General features: G+C 45.7%; 1 protein-coding gene across 2 annotated transcripts in view; it reads right to left on the bottom strand.

Moving 5' to 3' along the window:
- LOC142420550 (fibrillin-2-like) overlaps nucleotides 1–19,254 on the bottom strand; it is a 118,882-nt gene that overhangs the window by 74,502 nt on the left and 25,126 nt on the right. For both annotated transcript variants that reach the window (XM_075524607.1, XM_075524608.1), the window contains exons 5-6: nucleotides 15,591–15,686; nucleotides 13,457–13,552 (exon numbers count right to left, since the gene is read on the bottom strand). In XM_075524607.1, the coding sequence (XP_075380722.1) occupies nucleotides 13,457–13,552; nucleotides 15,591–15,686 (192 nt within the window). The remainder of the gene's footprint in view (nucleotides 1–13,456; nucleotides 13,553–15,590; nucleotides 15,687–19,254) is intronic.

Below are 19,254 nucleotides of genomic sequence, written 5' to 3'. Positions count from 1 at the left end.
GCAGGCTAAAAGGAAGGTGAAGGGACTGAAGAGGTCTCCTCCTCCGCACTCTCACCCCGTCTTTCAGCCTGTCCTTTCTCTGGCACCATTTGGCTGGAATCCCCTCGTGAGACAGGCCATGGGCTGGGTGAATTCCTTCTTTACAAAATAAATAAATAGAGCAGCAAGGAAGAAGAGCTTTTTCTTTGCTAAAAATCAAATTCCTTCTCATAATAAACAATGCTTTCGCTGAAGGCTTTTTCTTAAAACAGTAAGGACAAACGTTGCCTGTAAGTAATCCCCGGGGAGCTACAGACCTCGCTGGGATGAAGTCACTCCAACACATGCCCCAGGCTTTGGCAGGCTTCCACGCTGCTTTCTAAAAGCTCCAGCAACTGCGTACAGGAGAGCAAGGAGAGCGGCTATCAAGCCCGATATCTATTTTTCTATTTTCAGTGAATGATTTCCATCAGCAGGAGGCTTGGTCCCCCAGGCCACGGGAGCACAGCCTCGCAATTCTTTCTGTCTGTAACCTTCCGGGCTTTTGGAGCAAGACAAACAGGCAGCTCTGGGAGTGAGCGAGAGCCGATGCAACCAAGGCAAGGCACTAATCTGGCAGATCCCTCTGCAAACTTCTACCCCAAAAGATTCCCACACAAACTCTGGGTGCTTGCGATGGGAGCGTTCCCCAGAGAGCCCACGGAGAAGGCTGGCTGTGCCCTCTGGGACCTGCCGGGAGAGCTGATAACTTACAAATTAAATGCTTAATGCAGCAATTCATGCCCAGCTCATAGAGAGACCATGAACGTATGGGACAGTGCACAGGGGAACAGCATCCAAAAGCCACCAGTCAAACAACCGACTGAAAGGAGCCAACCAAAAATCCTGCGATTATTTCTGTTGCACTAAATGTGAAGGCAGAGATTTTACGACATTGATCGTAGGTCTCGGCACACAACGCAGCTCTAAATATCTGCTAAGCCTCTCGGGCTGTGTCGATACGTGACAGCTTTGGTGGGAAGGGGGATGGTGGATGCAGGGAGAACAGCGGTGAGGGTCTCCGTAAAGGGCTCCTTTCTCATGGAATACTTTCTCCACCTAGTCATTTCCTTACCTCATACAAACACAGCCGCATTCCTGATGTTTAACTGTTTGGACTTTTGCAGAAAAGAAAAAGCTGGCTGGGGCAGTTTATAAGGCCAGACATTCCAAGTGCTGAAAAAACATATTCAAAGGAAATAGTAAAGGGAGAACTTTTTTAAGTTTTCCTGTCCTATTTTTACAGTTTCCTGTCAAAGTCTTAGCCTGATGAAACCTGAGATAGAGCTCCATGCAGAACCCTCCTCCAAGGGCTCTCCACTGCAGCAGCATCTGAGGCACAAAGCACACATGGGGCAACATGGGGCCAGTAGTTCCAGCACTTGTAGAAATGTCTGGATGGTTGGAGCAGGGGGCTGGCACTGCCACGCTGTGTCCTGCGTCCTGGAAGAGATCACGGGGTCAGAACACCGTGGGCTGTTGAATCGGTGCCTAGTCAGTTAGTGCAGAGATGGAGGTGCAGGAATGGAGGTGCTGGGGGTGGCGTTGGGGTTTGAGAGCTCCAGACTCTTCCCCACACGCACACTTGCCCCAGGTGGAAGCCTTGCACCTCTTAGACTCCTTTGGCAGAGATCATGGCTATGGGCAGGCGCCTGGATATCGGGGGCAAGAGTATATGGAGACGGTGGCTGGGCTGGGCTGAGCCGTGACTGAATTGGGGGACTCCTCCTGGACAGCTGGTTGTGTGCTCCCGATAGGACTGAGTAAGGGAAGGAGAAATTTGTGTCTGCCAGGTGGGAAGCATTTTTGGGCAAAGGGTTTGTGAACTTTGCCTACCTTCCTTCTGGGACAGTGAGCTGGGAGGAAGTGATGGCAGGGACACTACTGAGCAAGGACTTCCAAACAATGTGGATGGTTTTTCAGGTCTTGCCTGGTTGTATTAATGCTGCTGTGCGTGAGGTGCAGTCATCTGTCCGTTGCTGCATTCAACAAAGGTTTTGTATTTCATAAGTGGCAATGCAATGCTTGTGCTAGGGAGGGCAAGGTTGGAAGCCCCTTTGGAAGAGGCTTATCCACAGCTAAAGTGTCTTGAAATAGAAGGAAGAAGTCTCAGAAATGACCAAGCGGACACAAATAGCATGTTATTAGATTCTCCTCGGGCTGAATTAATCGAAGTGGAAACATTGCACTCTTCTTAGCATCTTCTTATCCCAGTACACTCTAGCAGGCTTTGTCTTTGCATTCAATGGGAAGCGTTCCAGTTCCCTGCCACAAATGGGGTATGTGGACCCTGCTTGGCTGGACCAGGCCTGGAGCTGCTGTCCCACCATGAGCTGAGTGCCCGTTCACAGAACTGCCGAAGGGCCTTGAGTAGATGTGAACCAAACAATGCCTCTCCTGCGTTCCTCCTCATCCATCTTCATGGGTTTGCAGAGAAGAGAGCTGATGCACAGCTTTGTGATATCAGTGCACCGGGACTGCAGACGTTCATACGTCTACCTCCAAACATGCTCCACTGAGCCTGTGACTGTGATATGATGTCGCATTGCACTCCTCACAGTCCGATGGCAGAGGGCTGCTTACAGCCCTTGCAGAGAGAATCTCCAAATTTGGGTGAAATGTGAAACCAGGCATTTATCTTCATGCCACTTTCCTCCCACAAGGATCAGCAGGTTCAACAACATCAGGACACTCTTACTCATGGACACCCCTCTCCACAGTGAGAATGAGAGAGAGAAAGCCACGTGTCACTGCATCCAAGAGCGATGGTCAGAAGATAAGACAGTCACCTTCCTGCCCAGCCCAGAGCAGGCAATGAGGTGCTAGCTGCAGAGACAAGAAGGTCCCAACTCATGCTGGTCCAGCCTTCTCAGCTCACTCAGCTCCAGCTGACTCAAATGCTCCTGTGTTTCTTAGTGGCGATGCAAATGGCTTGCCTATGGACAAGGTCAACTCATGCACCTCTTTGCAAAGACCCTCTTTGCTATTACTTGTACCTTTGCCAAATTTTACCTATTCAGGCTGAAACAGGTTTGTGCCCAGGCTAAGCAGTTTTGGAAAATTCCAGCCAAAACATTCCTGTCAGATTTCAAGATAAATCTTGGGAATGCTGTTTCTGTGAAGGTCTCTGGAGGAAATTAATTCTGATTCCAGAGGCTGGTTCCCATTGTGCACAGTGAACTGGCCTCTGAGCCACATGCTGAACACCAAGCAGCAAACAAAGGTACTAAGTAGCTGTGCTTTGGGAGTGCTGCCCACCCTCTGGCAGGGGGAAACGTAGTATGTGATTGTCTCATTAAAGATTGTACCATAAAGTCCATGGGCATGCAGGAAAATTATATGTGCAGGATGTGTCTACAGCCCACCAGTACTCCCAGCAGACTAGGACTGGCTTTCTGCAGAGATCAGAGGGAAATGTGGTTTCACAGAACTATAATTATTTTATCAAGTAAACCTGTCTGCAGGAGGAAAATGGTAACCTACAATTGAGTACAGAGTTGAACTCCACTCATGGTGAAGTTTCTGCCAGACCTTTCTGCATAAATGCAAGTTACAGCAATAGATGTCAGAGCAATTTCTACTCCTTGGACTACAGCTGATTATCAAAATGCTTTTTCTACCACAATGTAGAGAAATGGGAGCTTATGCCTCACCTTTGGAGGCACGCTGAGGAAAAGGAACTCTATCGCATATCTCAGCTACGAGTTCTGCTTTATGTCTTAACATCTGGATTAGCAGAGCACTAGGAAAAATCAGCTGAACGCCTGGTTTCTAACGAGGATGAGAAATCTCTTTGTAAACACAGTCTTTTATTAAAAAGTTCATCTGGGGGGAAAAAAAAATCTTAACCACTGCCAATAGCGTTCCTCTATAAGATTTTTGGTTGAAGTAATTTCAGGCTTAATCTGGAATTGATGGGAAGAAGGGCTTGCCGAGTGTCGGGCAAACTCGTATCTCAGCTGCGTACTATACTCACCCCACCCAGACAGCTTTGAGCGGGCATGACCAAAAGGAGCCACCATAGCCAGTGCTTTCCCTTGTCTTTCTCCCACCATAGCCAGTGCTTTCCCTTGTCTTTCTCCTACCCCAGAAAACTGAAACCCAAGAAATGAATAAGAGTTCATGACACCCTGGAACAGCCTTGCAGCTCAGGGGATGCATGTGGAGGCCCAGGCAAAGCAAATTTCAGTTTGGTCTCAGGAGCCACATCCCGGTCCATGTTTCTGGGATGTCTCCATTCCTCTGGGATTGTTGCTGTGTGTTGCTCTTCTTTCAGGAGAGCAGCTGGACCGGGGCTCAGTTTCACAATGTGCGTGGACCTCACGCACAGCCAGAGGTTGTACGGAGGAGATATTTTTGCCAACCTGACATTTATTCCCAGAACAAAAATTCTGCTGGGCAGGTCAAATGAATGAATTTGATGTATCTTCTTCTGAAATGCAAAAGCGGAGATTAAAGACCTTTCTGAGTTATCTTAAGGTATCATTGAATTTCCAAGAACTATTTGCGGTCCCTTTCTTGATAGCATGATGTATGTTCTTGTGTGCCTGGGCTCTGGGGGAATTTTCCAGCTAAAGGTATGACATACGTACATCCCTACTGATTACTTCACTAGGAGCAGCATTTCAGAAGTTCAGGACTGTGACCTGAGTTAGACAGGAGCGAGCAAAGGGACCATGTTTACTGTTGGCTGCTTCCTACGGCTTTTGCATGCATGCATGGGGATCAGACACATCCTGTGTGGCTGCTTCGTTTCTCCAAGTTAGACGGAAAATTTAGAAATAAAAATCATTATGAAGAGGAAACAGAAAAGCTGAGACAAAGCCACTCTTAATAACTCCTCTCTGGAGGGGGGTTGGAGAGGCCTTACAAGCAAGAATACAAGGGTATTCTGCAATATTCCCACCATCTGGAAATCTGAGTGGATTAAAGTGCAGTTTATGCTGAGACACTCACTAGCATCCATCTGTACGTTACAAGATGGGGTTTTGGATCATGTATTCTGTTTATATATGGTCTGGGGTGTCTGTCACTAGAAAAGCTACAGCTGGAGGGAACGCTAGAGATCATTTTGGATTTCTCTTTCCCTTAGACAAGACCGACTACCAGAATTAGACCTAACCAATATTCGTATAACCTGCTCTTAAGCACCTACAGATATGAAAATCCACAGCCTCCTTACGCAATTCTTCTAGTGCTTAAATATTTCAGGACAATGGATGAGTGGCAGTTAGAATGATAGAAATCAAATGAAATTATGAGGATGAGAGGAATTGCTGTCCTATACAGTAAGGATCTTTGAGAAATTGATGTAGCATATAAAAACATGCTGATCTGAGGACTTGCGTTAGTCTGACTCATTGTTAATGGAGATTTCTTCCAGGACTGGAATTGTATCAGTTATAAGGAACCCTGGGTTCACTAGAAACCCCCCCCCCCCCAAAAGACACCAAAATCCTTTTGAAACTTTGGAGAACCTACAGACACAGACACGTTATGGAGACTCAGAAATCCCCCCTGAGTGCACATCAGAGGAGATGCTCATGTTATGTACATGCTAAAATATAAAAAGCTGTACCTTGATATAAGCAGAATAACGGAGATTCAGGAAGAAAACAGGAGCAGATTAGCAACAGCTTTAAAGTAAAAGGTACCGAGTAGCGATTTAGATGCTATCTGTCCCTTTTCCTATGTACTATATCTTGTTCACTAGGGGGTTGTGTGGAACTTTGCTTCTGAAGCTGCTGGGGACCTGCTTTTGCCCACTCTGGTTATATCCCAAGGTCCTGATACTTTACAGTGCTTTTGGAGAAGCACTGGGCATGCAGAACATGACCTGCTCTTCACTGAGCGCTCTGCGGCTTCATTTGGAGACCTGCCACAAAGAGACCAACCCAGGCTCTACCACAGGATGGGATCCAGCCCCAGACGCAGACTCTCAGACGTCCTCTTTGTCATGTGTTTAACCCCTCTACGCATGGCGATTTTTGAAAGCCCATGTCCTCCTCACTCAATGGCTGACAGTCCTTCTTGAGGTATTTGGAAAAAAAATAGGAGAAATAAGAATCTCTTGAAAACAGCAGTGAAATGTTGAAAGACTTGGATTCTGCTGGTGAGAAGCTGCTGTTTGGGAGCATTTTCATTTCAATACAACCCAGTCCTGGTTATGGTTTTGGATAGAGAGCAGCCCTACAGTGAGGACTGCGGAAGAACAAGAGATACTCACTGCCTTTTCCATAGACGTTGCGTGTCTAGGACCTGCTGTGGCTCTAATCCTTGCTTTTTTTCACGTGTTTGAAACATTGTGTGCAACAATAGGGGCTTTTTTTCTTGCACTGGCTAACGAAGAGCCAGAACTCAGACACTGGATGTCAGTTTTAAGTTTTCTATTACCTTTACATGGACACAATCCCTTCCAAGGCTCTTTGTGGGATACAGGACTTGGGAATAACCATGCAAGGCTTCAAGACCACAGCTGGCTTTCAGCTCAGCCCAGAAGTATTTGCACAGAAGAACACCAACCCACGAGTTTGTTGGTTAAACTTTTGGAAACCTTGCACCGTTAAGAGGAGAGGACATGCAGACCTAGCAGACTTAGCAAGGGCCTTCTGAACTGGACAAATCATAGGAACCACAGACAGTCTCCACAAAGATCAAGAATGTTACTCTAAAAATCTTTTTTTTTCCAAAGTAAAAGAAGACATTATTTCATGAGAGGTAGCAACTGGCATCCACAGTGAAGACTTCGGCATTTGGATGGAAAAAACCACAAATTAAACCTCATCCTTGGAACACAGGAGGAGCTTCCACACCTTCACCTGAGTCAAACATTGTCACTTTTTTTACAACAATTTTTTTCCTACTTGAAGGATGGTGAAATCAGAGATATGACATCAAAATGTTTCATTTTTCTGTAAAACTATTAAAAAAAAATTGGCCTCTCTCCCCACAGATTCATTTTTTCTGTACTGCAGCTTTTCCTCCAACACTGATGTAATGTGAGTTCATGTTACCGAAGGCTGCTGGGGTTATACAATATATTCACTAGTTCTTCATCCCTGAAGATGTCAAGTAGAGGGAGGAAATGATGCTAAGATTCTCTGAGTACCTAGCTATTAAGGTATTTACCTCTCAAGTGGAGTATTTCCTGAATGAAGTGTGAAGGTAGTTAGATTCCTTCCGTTACAAAGCAGCCTCTTACTGGAGCCCTAAGCTGTTGAACATGCAGCTTGTTGAGTATACAGCAGCAGAAGGAACTCAGTTTATTACAGTTTAAAAATAAAATTATCTCTTTTTATGTTATAGCAAAATAAATTCAAAATAAAGTAACATTAAAACCTAAATAAATCTGTAATCCGATAGATTTGTGGGGTTTGAATGCCGCCTTTTCGTCAACACAGATGGGCACATTTTTCAGTGCTTGCCAGTCTAAACTGATACCCCAAACCCCGTAGGAAAGCACACCTCCAGAGAGCAAAGGAACAGCTAACGGCCACGCTAGAACCAACAGCAACTCTACAAAGCGAACGAGCCTTTCTGAGAATCCCAGCTCCTCAGCACAGATATTAGCTGGACTAACGCAGCTCTGTGTTCTTTGAGACAAGTTAGTATCTTTGCATGGTGTTACTTTCTGTACGTATAACAATCTGAGATCGTGGCACCGCGCTGTGCCTTGCAGCAGAGAGAAGCCTACGGACAACTATCTTTACACTGTTCAGCCATTTACAGATTATAAATCTGTAAGGATGAATTGGTCTGAAGTCCGACATCAAACAAGCCAGTGCATGACAACCAGAGACTCTTGCCTAAACCCTACTACATATGGATTAGCCACAACACATCCTCAGAAACCCCTTCCCTCTTGATCCGAAGACTCCAGAGATGGTATTCACTTACTAGATGTAGAGAAGTCCATAGTCTATATGTGTGTGGCAGAACTGATCACCCCTCTGTATACACTGATCCTAAAGGCAATGTCTGCATTTGGTCGGTGAATCCTGCCCCCCGTGCTGTTATCACTCCATCATCTATAAGGTTTCATGGCATGCTGTGCTCAGCTGGACACATCTACCCCACAGAGGTCTAAAGTCAGGCCATGTGGTGCAGGGGGGTCCAGCACATTCCTGCAGAAGACAGCCAGTTGAAACCGACCTCCTTGTCAAAAATATGATCTGTTTTTTCCAATTTGAACTTGTTTTCCTTCAGCTTTCAGTCCCTTTGCCTTGCGTCAGCAGAAGGACCTGGGTCAGCCCCTGCTTCCACAGGTTGTCACATTCTACAAGAAAGACTTCTGTGCCAAGGGACATCCCACCCCCTGTGCCACTGTCAGCTAGCCACTCCTGCCAGTGCGTGCACTGCTGATGAGGGTACAGCCCTCAGGATATAAAGTCTATTTGACCAAAGACTCTTTCTGAAGCAGTGGCACCGTTTTATCCAGGTGTCCTTGGGAAGACATGTCCCTGAGGAAGACTGGCACTTCAGCTTGAACAAACCCCTTAGAGATTTCTCCTGGGTGAAGGACAACCCTTGGGTCTCTTCGTTATGCCTGTGCTGAGCTCAAGGGGCTTCTCCTACAGAGATCTTGGGTAGGGGAGCAGATGAGTTGCAGAGGAGCAGACAGATGAGGTCTCCAAATATAATAGCAAGTTGCAAGGCCAAAGAGTCAGCAGTTCAGTGTCATCTGTGTGCTAGGTATCACCTGGCCTGCTTCTGCTACACTTGAAACACAGATACTGGTGAATTTTGATAATGAGGAGCACATTGATAATGAGGAAATGTTTTAAAAAAACCATTTCCTGGCGTTTATTTCAGGCTGAAAATAGTCAGTGTCTTTTCTTAGGTTGAGGTAACATCTCCACCTGTAAAAGCACATCATCAAATATCCAGTGTGTCCATGCTGGCTGGAGGTGAACCAGCTGTTGGTCCAGAACCAGCCAGCCGCAGCAGTATGAGCTGGAGCGAGTCCATCCTTCCTAACAGACTGGTCTCTTAACACAACTTTTCAGTCTGAGGCATCTTACGGTTTATTTAACACTGTGGCTCCAGCCTGGAGGTGGCTTATTTGGGAACATCATCAGGAGCAAATGCACAGTTGACTGTATCTCAACACACCGTCCTGCCTCAATCGTGCTCTTACCGCTGTTAGCAGTCGGTTTACCAGCCTTCCTGCAACCCTTTGGTGACTTCTCACCATCCTCGTGCTGCAGCAAAATGTCTGTTATTTTACAGGGAAACACGACAGGGTGATGTAATGAGCTGCCCAAATGAGCGCAAGCAGCGGGGCCAGACTCAGGACGGAGCAGCAGAGCTCATACTGCTTTGTCCTATGCTCGGAACATAAAATCTCCACATAACTCAGCTCTGATTCAAACCAACTGCCCCATTTCAGTAATGGGAGAGATGGAGAGATGTATCCTACAACACGTCCTCTCTTCTGCAGGCTGAGTGTGGTCTGATCTGCCAGCACAGATGGTTCCTATCAATAGACATCTCGCAGCACAGTGCTGAGGGAAATGACTGTACGTATCACATTATCTCTGCTTTCTTTCCTGAAAGGCAGTGAAAGCCAGCTTAAACTACCTGTCATTTTCTTTGTAGCCAGGACAGTCTCTCATTTTGTGCTCTGGAAGCAGCAGACACAAGGATGCTAGAGTGCAAGAGCGCATTCTTATTGCCTAATGCCAGCGTGCTGCATTTAGTAGTTAGCAATGGTTCCCCCATGAGAAACATCACAGTAGCTACTCTGTGTGGGAAGGATGAAGGTGAACGATGTCTCACTAGACAGTAACTGGCATTAGTGGAAGCTCTCTGCCCGCAGAGATGCAGGCAGGAATCCGAGGAATTTCCAGAGTACTCCACCACGTACCCAGCCGTGCTACGAGAGCATCACCACGGAGCCTTGGGCTGAAACCTGTACTTCAGGTAGGCATATGAAGGCAGTGGGTTTCAGGCTTTGCTTTGAATTAATCTTTCTTCAGAAAAAGCTTTAGGAACGAGACTCAGAGCTAAACGGAGAGCTATCGATGATCCGTGTTGCTTCCAAGCCTGCTACTTGAGTCTCCTGTTACTGGAGGCTCCCAAGGATCCTTGTAAACGTGTCAAATACCATGGCTGCTTTAAATGGAGAAACGGAACAGAAATTCAACAGTGGTCATGTCTCCAGTGAGTCTGGTGCTTAGGGACTTCATCTTAGCAGGCCTAGTGATGGAGCAGGAATTCATTTTCTCCTTGGAAGGGTTAAGTTCTTCGCTGTCACGCTAATTATTCTCGGTAGGTCAGTCACAACCACCTCACCTGGCTGCAAACTCGCAGACTGCCCAGCCAGGAGCCTCTTTGAAAAGTGTAACTTTTAACATCTCTTAGCAAAGCAAGCGCTCTGTTTGTCTTGGCAGGGAAGACCTGTGTATACACAGCTGGAGAGCTTGTTTTGTCTCTTAGTACAAGTCTGGACTAAACCAAATCTCTAAAGGCTTTGTAAAAATGCTCTCTTTATTTAAAGAATTTTATACATTACAAGATGTCTCCAAAGTCTGCCCCTGCTCAGACCCCTTCTTTCCCTGCCTCTTCCACTCTCTCTCCTACCCCCTCCACTACCACACACACAGAGTCAGGACAGTTGGATTTTTCAATCCCTCCTGGCACTGCCGTATCCAGAAGTTTCTTTAAGAAATTTCCAGCTTTCTTAACACAGCCAATGTCCGTATCGATTTATGAATCTCAATGCTTCAGATCCCCGTGAGCTAGAAAAAAAGAAAGCAGCTCTACAGACACAGTTCTGGAGCTCAGGTCTAGGGTTCTAGGGGAAGGAATCTTGCAAGGTAGAGACTTCAAAAGAGAAAGGCTGTTATCATAATGCCCTTCCATAACTAAAGCAATGCATATCTGCATGTGCATGTGGTTAGAAAAAGGCAGGGAGAGGGCTTAAAGAATATATAACTGCAGTGCTCGACCAATATTTGTGTTTGCAGGAGAGTACAAAGAAGGAGACTGGAACAATGAAAGGTTACCTCAGTAAATGTGTGTGGAGGCTTTTAAAGAGCCTTCCCTTCTCTGCGTCCATTAAATGTGAGGCTCAAACCACAGCAGAGGCCTTTTATGGGGCACCTGCACCATTAGGTTCAGTAGATACTTTTGCAACCCAGGGAACATTGCACAACTATGTTGAGTTCTGCGTATTTCTGCTGGCCGCTGTTCAAGCAGGGCTGACTGATGCCTGGGCTACCGGAAACCAACTGTTATTCCTATCTCACCCTCTAAATCACATTGCCAAGAATCCCCAACTTGGAAAAAAACATTAAAGGCAAGAACAGTCCAATCCTTGGACATGGAGTTAAACAGAATTAGCCCAATCTCAGGAAAACGAGAGGCTAGAAAAGCAGAATATTTCCAGTGTGCTTTGATCTTAATCCTGGGAGTTAGCACACTGGCTTCATGTTTCAGTTTCATTTCTGCTCTGTGCCACTCTGACCCTTGCCAAAAATCATATCAGAGCAGTGTCGTGAGATGTCCACCTAAGCCAACAGGAAAGGGAGAAACTTCATGTCTCAGCCAAAACCTCAGCCATACCCACACTGCCCAAACGTAAATCTGATCTAGCCACTCAGCACACGCTGGCTGGATGAAACACAGCAAAGCCCCATGTCACCAAGAGCCACATTCTTAGCTGGTGGAAACTGTGGTTCTTAGTGGAGCTGTTTCGATTCATACTGGATGAGCAGCTGGCATCGAACCGCGTGAGGTCTACAATAAACCAGAGCTGGCTTATGTTTCCCTTCGAAACATTTTTACTAAACTAAGGTTCTTTCATGGAAAACCTTAAGTTCTGGTCATAATTTTCAATTAAATATAGTACTAAACCATAAAAATAATTTTGCAAAGGTTGGAATATTGACTTTTGGGGTTTCAGGTCCATGTTCATTTGAAAATTATCAGCCATTAGCATTGGTGACATCATTAGTTTTAATTTTTGATGGTATATGGTATTGACCTCCTTCACCCAAGAGTAACTGTCTCCTGAAGCACACAGGACAGGTCAAGTTCAGGCAATAAACTGAGTCGCTGCAGGAATTTGATTCTATATAGTGAGAGAGGCAGGAGGCTGCAGGAATGGTCCTACTGATAGGGGAGCTGAGCGCTCGCCTGGTGAACTGCCGTCTGATGGAGTCTGATGGAGTTCCTGCGCGAGCTGGCCAAGTCCTTAAACCAGCATTTTGCACGTGGTCCCTAACTGCGTGTGGTCCCTAACTCCTTAGCCATGACTCCTCTGCAAGAGCTGCAGTGAGTCGTACTTGTGGTGCTGAGCAGGGTCAGTGAACGCCGAGAGTCCTGCGAGTCCAGCTCAGGGTAACTCAAGATGGGCACCAAAATTAGCTGGCTGTATTGGGTCCGACTGGGATGGAGTTAGCTTTCCTCATCGTGCTGCTGTGTTTTGCTTTTGTAGCTAAACCAGTGCGGGTAACACCTCAGTGTTTCGGCTGTTGCTGACCAGTGCTTGCACGGCGCCAAGGCTTGCTCTCCAGCCCCAGACCAGCAGTTTGGGGCTGGGCAAGAGGCTGGGAGGGGACACAGCTGGGACAAGTGACCCGAACTGACCAAAGGGATATTCCACACCACACGACGTCATGCTCAGCAATAAAAGCTCAGGAAAAGAAGGAGGAAGGGGGGATATAAGATGGTTACGGTGTTCGTCTTCCCAAGCCACCATTACAGGTGCTGAGGTCCCGTTTCCCAGGAATTGCTGGACATCTGCCCGCTGACGGGAAGTAGTGAAACAATTCCTTATTCTGCTTTGCTACCGCACACAGCTTTTACTTTCCTTATTAAACTGACATTCTCTCAATCCGTGAGTCTTTTTGCCTTCCTTCTATCTTCTACCTATCCCAAAGGAGAGGGGAGTGAGTGAGACATAGGATGGGTGTTTGGCTGCTGGTTGGGGTGAACCCACCACACCGGCACGTTTGAAAATTTTGGCTTATGTTTTTTTTCCCTTCTCTCTTAGTATTTAGGAAGGGACTGATGGTGTCACCTTCCCTTCATGAGGACGCTGTGGTAAGGGGCTTCCTGGCATTTCTAAGCCAATCCCGGGTTATCAAGACAAGAAATAGGGAAATGCCCAAGAGAAAAATACCCTTTTTGTACTCAGCACAGGGGTGTACTGATGTTTAACAAAGAGCTACAAGGGGCCACATGCGGAGCGAGGAGGATCCAGAGACATCGAACAGCCGTGCAGTAGGTAGGCACTTCGCATCCTGCACACTTAAGAACCAGGGACGTCAGAGAGTGCTTTGAGCATGAGGTTGTCATTACAGGCTGTATCATCAGGCAGAGGAATCGAGCAGAAATTCACATAAAATTGAGTATCTTTAATGCACGTGCTTAAATATACAACTCCTGATCCTATGCTCTGTCAGTGATAATATCATGAAACTATGTTCCTTACCTCTCTCACACTGGGGACCGGTGAATCCGTAGACACAAGCACAACGGTTTGGTCCAATGCATCGACCTCCATTCTGACAGCCGTTTTCACAGACAGCTATTTTGAAATAGAAAGAGAAATCAGTGATTTCTGCTCTTAGTGAAACCACAGTGTGAGATGTGTGGTGCTGGCAGGACTTGGAATATCACCTACTTCGTGTTGTTCACTCATCAGGAGTCTCCTCCACACAGTGAACGTACAGAGAGAAGTCTGATATTTTTTCCTGGAAAATTACTTCCTGTTTATGAATGAAGCCATTTATAAAAAGCCATAAACTCTTATTTCACTTGAGAGGATTTCCTGCACTCTGGAATCTCAGTTCATTCAAGTCAGCATTGGGATTTAAATGTCAAGGTCAAGATGAACTGACACAAATGAGAAACTGCATAAAGGCAAATATTTAACGTATGACAACAGTGAAATGTGAGGAGAGGAGACTTGTTTGCCGTTTAATCCCATGTACCCAAAGCAAAGAAGAACCAGTCTGATCAGCACACAAGTATTCACTGACTTAAAATTAGACTTGCTACCCTTAGTTGAAAACCTGCAGTCAATAGTCTAGGACTGAAGTCAAAGGAGCAGGTTGCTGATTAGGTCCTGGACTGAGGCTAAGCTGATCGAACAGGGTGTAGGAACACTTCTGCACATGACATGAGCAATTGCTGGTTGTGACAGATGCCATTGACCTCTTAAAATCTCAGCAGCTGTAAGGACTAATGAGAGGAGTACTGTTATGACACTTCCTAAAGTTCCTATACAGAGCTTCGCTTTCTGAGCTACTCCGCTGCCCAGCAACACCAGCGCATTGAAGATGAGAAGAATATAATCTCATGAAAGGTGAGGTCCACAGCGATCTTGTGTGATACCTCAGTGTGGCCCTCACTGGTCTAGTGCCAAGCTCTGAGCTGCGGAGAGGCCAGGTACTGCTGCTTTTCACAGCCTTCAAAGGCTACACCCATCTCAGAGCCGAGGAAGCCGAAATCTGCTCTGCTGGGACACTGCCAGTGGGACTCTCCATTGTTCCCCACCCTGTCAGTGATGTCTTGCCAATATCTGAACCATTATGAAAACTCTACTGAGGATATTATAGGTGGAGCTGGTAGCAGCACATAATTAAGGTTGCCTAGCGCGTTCCATTATAAGCCCTGGTTTGCTGTTACTTATAATTTTCCCAAGCTTTAGCTGTTCAGAATGAAATTTTCCATATGGTGTGTCTGCCTTTAGTTGAACTTTTTGGAAAGTTTCAGCAAAAATGAATCAGTCATAGCTGAGGATAAGTTTAGGGGAAATATGGTGTTTTGCCCATCTTTAAAAAAATTTCTCATAGACTTCACTGAGAACTTTAGTGAGTCTCACATTGATATAGGAATTTGAAATTTGCCTGGAAAGTTCCATTTGAGCAGGGATTCTTTCAAAACTGTGCATGCTTGCTTACTAGACACTTATTAAAGATGGCACCTAAGTTGTTCGGTTGTTAATTCTACAATGTGCATGAGCAATGATTTAGAATTGCCAAATATCTTTCATGGGAAACTAGGGGGAAAAATTCAATTTTTCCTTATGAAAGGTATAGGTGCTTTGACAAAATAGAAAACCAAGTCATAAAACATTGTGAAACTTCTTTCAATGACTATATTGAGGTTTCCCTATAGAAAGTCAGTGTTGTCAAATAAACAGGACTAAAAATTGAACACCCCCCCCAATGTAACCAGGTGTAATTTATAATCAAAAAATGTTTGTTTGTTTGTTTTTCTTCTTCTAATTGAAAGAAGAATTCATTTGAGCTAAAATGAAGGTTTCCCACAAAAAACCCATTCCCAGAGAATATGCTGTTTATCTAAAACTATTTACAGAGAAATGATATCTAACATACATCTATGCTTGTATACATATTTTTATATATATTTACAGTGAAATTATATCTCATATAGATATATCTAGACCCCCTAAGGAGAGCGGGCTGAGATTCCAACAGAGAGGAGAATACAGTGATGACATCAAAGAGCAGAAGGTGACCTCTCTAGTCAGGAGCCTGCATGGATCTAGCCTCGCCCGTCAGCTCACCGTGCATACAGCGGGTGTTGCGGGTACTTACGCTGTCCACAGTACGTTCCAGTATAGCCTTTCTGGCAGAGGCAGGACTCCTCGTTGCAGCTCCCACCGTTCATGCATCTCACATTGCAGGTTTGGACTGTGGAGAAGAGCAGGGAAATATTACACGACGATGCAACAGATTGTCTGAGACAGGAGGTGAGCACCTCGCCTGTAATGGATGTTCAAAACTTGCTTGTCTCAGTGCAGAAGCTAAGGGTGATGTTCAGTGTCCAGTTCCTCCAGGTTAAATGGAGCGCCTGCTGACTTCCCATGGTAGGATATGAGCCCATGGTGTGGTTAAAGGCTTGCACTTTTACTGACGTATAACTACCCCGGAGTTGCTTACAAAAGTAAATACCATAGTCTCTTCTTTATTCCCTAGACGCAAGACATTTTTATTGTTCCTGTCCCGGGTAGTATTGAGCTGTTCAGGTAGGGGAAAGCCACGAACGCGATGGGCAGCGTGAAAGTAGGAGCAATTTAGGGGACGTGATCCTTCAAGTCCATCTTACACAGGGCAAGGTATCATTGTTCTCTCACGGCAAACAGTTTTTAGAGTAATATAAATAGACCTCCTTCCACAGAAGCCAAAGGCACTCATAATTTTACTTTGTTAAGGGATCTACCCCGATTAAACGTCTGCAGCTTTGTCCTTTCTACAGGATACAGGACGTCCTGCCATAGCTCATGTGACTGAGGGGAAGGGCATATTGCCCGATATCTCCCTTCCTTCGATAACTCTGTCATTTAAACAACTCTTTTCTTTTAGGATACGACACTTATCAAATATTTTCATACCTTTTTTATTATTCTTTTAGATTATTGCTCCATTTTCAAAACCTGCTTTTCACATTCCGGGCTGTCTAATCTTTAAAACGCCTTCGTATTAAAAGCCCTATGAGATGTTTGGGGGGGGATAGAATTTCTTTGGTGGAGGAAAATCATCGACTTTTAAGATATTTCTCTTCCTTTTACAATTACTGTGTGGCCTTATTGGTGAGATGCATTTAATACAAGAGGGTTTTTAAAAGAAAACTGAAAAGAAAAGCACGTATCATCTATTCTTCTTTCTATGTTAGAGTTCAGCTTTCACACTTGATCATGACACACTGAGTGTGACTAATGCACTGTAGGAAAACAATGGCAATAAATAAGACTCGGGAAGTTTTATACTGATGTAGACTCAAAGCCAGTATTGGCTTTAACCGTTTTATCACTATTAATGTTTAAGGAATGTGGTATTAAAGTAGAAGAGCCCAAAAGGGGAGGTTTACTGCTAAGCACTGAGTTACAAACACAGGTCAAACAGCTTTATTCTTTACTGAAACGCCTGGAACAATGCATTCTTCCTTTGTAAGATGTGACAACTCAAATCGCAAGTGCCTGAGGTTATAGCAAGTTATGCGAAAACTGTTTTTCAGCATGTACACCACAGTTCACGTCTGCCAGGGAGAGAAGGGGCCGTGACTTGGCAGCTTGAAGAAGGTGGGGCTGGAGAGTGCACATGAGAGCGGATGCTCAGCTGGGGCTTGTGTCTTCTCTGTGCATGCAACATCAGTTCCAAGCAGGGAAGAGTTGGGGCCAGTGCAAGTCAAATGTCTGTCCAAAAGGTAGTAGGACTCAGAAGTGTCCAATAGAGATAATTTTATGGTTGACACCTTGTTCATAGGAAGCCTGAAAGGAAGGAGGAGTGGAATGGGAAGTCCCAGAGCTTTGCATTCAAAACGCTCGGCACATGTGCTGTGTATTTAATCCATGCATTACTGCTGCGGTTTGAATTAGTCATGATGTCTACTATTCTTCCTATTGCTCTATGGCCAGAGATCAGGCCAAATTTAGATGAAAGCTTAATCATTAAGGAAACTAAGCTTGAGGCTTCAAAGCATTGCCCAGATTGTCAGACATGAGACCAGTCTCTCTGGGAAAAGGCACTGTTTCCAGCACATGCTTACCCTACACCCCTCACTACAATTAATCAGCCCTGGGAAAGCAATTACATACAGCAAATCTGGGAGGGCTGCCCACAGACAGAGGTAGCTAGGAAGTGTCTGTCTGTCAGAGCTGTCCGTCTGTCAGAGCTCTTCCCTACACAGCATCCTGAGCCTCGCATTCAATGCAAGGGGTAAGGTTTAGTGAAGCTGAGAAATTTGGGGAGTCCAGGGTTTGGACATAAGAAGAGCCCTGATGCTCATCCAGAAACTTTCCAACTAATTGGCAAAGACTGTTCCTGGACCTGCACAGAGCAGGTCCCATTTCTTATTTCTGCCATGATCCCAAAAGCCCTGAGGTTCCATCACCGTCTGACTTATCTCCAAGGCTGGCACTGTTAGAATCCCCTGCAGATCTGGAGTGCAGAAGAACATCTTTCAACCAAGAATTTAAAGGCCTGTTACGCTTTGTCAGGATTTTCCAGGGTAGCGGAGACCAAAGTTCTAGGAAAAAGAGAATGACAGCTCGCCCTAGTTAACTTTTCCCATGATTGGATTGGATTGGATTAGTTCTACAATTTATTTTAAAGGATCAGTGGCTGCAGCTGTTCTGCCAGCCATCAGTAGTGGAGTTTGCAGGCAGGTTTTCTGTCTGCTTACTGACTACTACTATCTAAACAGTCACTTGCAAATTACTCCTAAAATATCTTTACTCCCCGAAGTAGGAAACCAAGCTTTTTGTTATGACAGAGAGAGGCAGAGTGGCTTTTATGGCCTCTGGAATGCACAATTTGTCTGCTTTACCTCCCTGAAGCATTCATGATAAATGCAGATCCAAACAGCCCCACAATGAATGCCAGATTTGATGAAGCCCCTGCAGAGGAACCCACCCCCCTCGAGCGCATGCTGAAATCCACCCCAGGCTCAGGGGAATGCCAGGTCTGTGCCCAAATGTATATACTGCTTACAGCATTCCTTGCATTCCTCCGTGATTGCTAACATATGGACCCTCACTCCAGAAACTTTTGTGTCTCCAGCACCTTCCTCTCAGCAAAGCACGGGGAAGGTCCGCGGAGCAGTGCACGCAGAGGCTCTGGTGCTGAGCACTGGCTGGGGACATCTGCAGGGCTGTAGCACAACGTGGCACTTTGGAATCGGATTCTGGGAATTTCCTTCTTTGAGTCACACCCTGAATGTGGTTTTGAGGTTTGGGGGGGCTAATTCTCTGGCCTTCAATCAGATGCCTGCAAGTCACTTCATTAACAATAGCTTGCCTACAGATGGGCAATAATGGAAAATAAATTTCTGGGTTGTCTCTAGCAATGGCCATCTGAGACTGAAAAGACTCTATAAAATCCCATTAATTTCTGCATTTTTACATAGGCCGCTAGCAAAATCAGCCTTCTTAAAACAATACTGTGCCACAGCTCTGTTTCTTTGCTTGCAGGATTTTGTTTTGGCTGGTGTGTTTGAGTAGTGCCATCGCGTATGGGTGGACTGCTTATATAGCCAGGTGCAAACGGTCACCCACTATCATTGCCCACATTTGGAGATCTGGAGTGCAGGCCAGCCCCCATTCACACACTGGTCTCACTTGAGAAACAACTCAAGCCCTTTCGGGCAGACCTGTTGGCTCGTGCGTAGCCTGCGCTGACCCAGGTGGGTCTCTGTGCTGGCTTAGAGGAGCGTGGGTGGAAGGGCTTGCTGGACATCTCCATCCAGCCTCCCCAGAGATCA

Source organism: Mycteria americana, chromosome 24, assembly GCF_035582795.1.
Source record: "Mycteria americana isolate JAX WOST 10 ecotype Jacksonville Zoo and Gardens chromosome 24, USCA_MyAme_1.0, whole genome shotgun sequence".
NCBI classification, from domain to species: domain Eukaryota; kingdom Metazoa; phylum Chordata; class Aves; order Ciconiiformes; family Ciconiidae; genus Mycteria; species Mycteria americana.
Note: the sequence above shows the minus strand (reverse complement) of the source record. Positions and strands in the feature narration are given on the sequence as shown.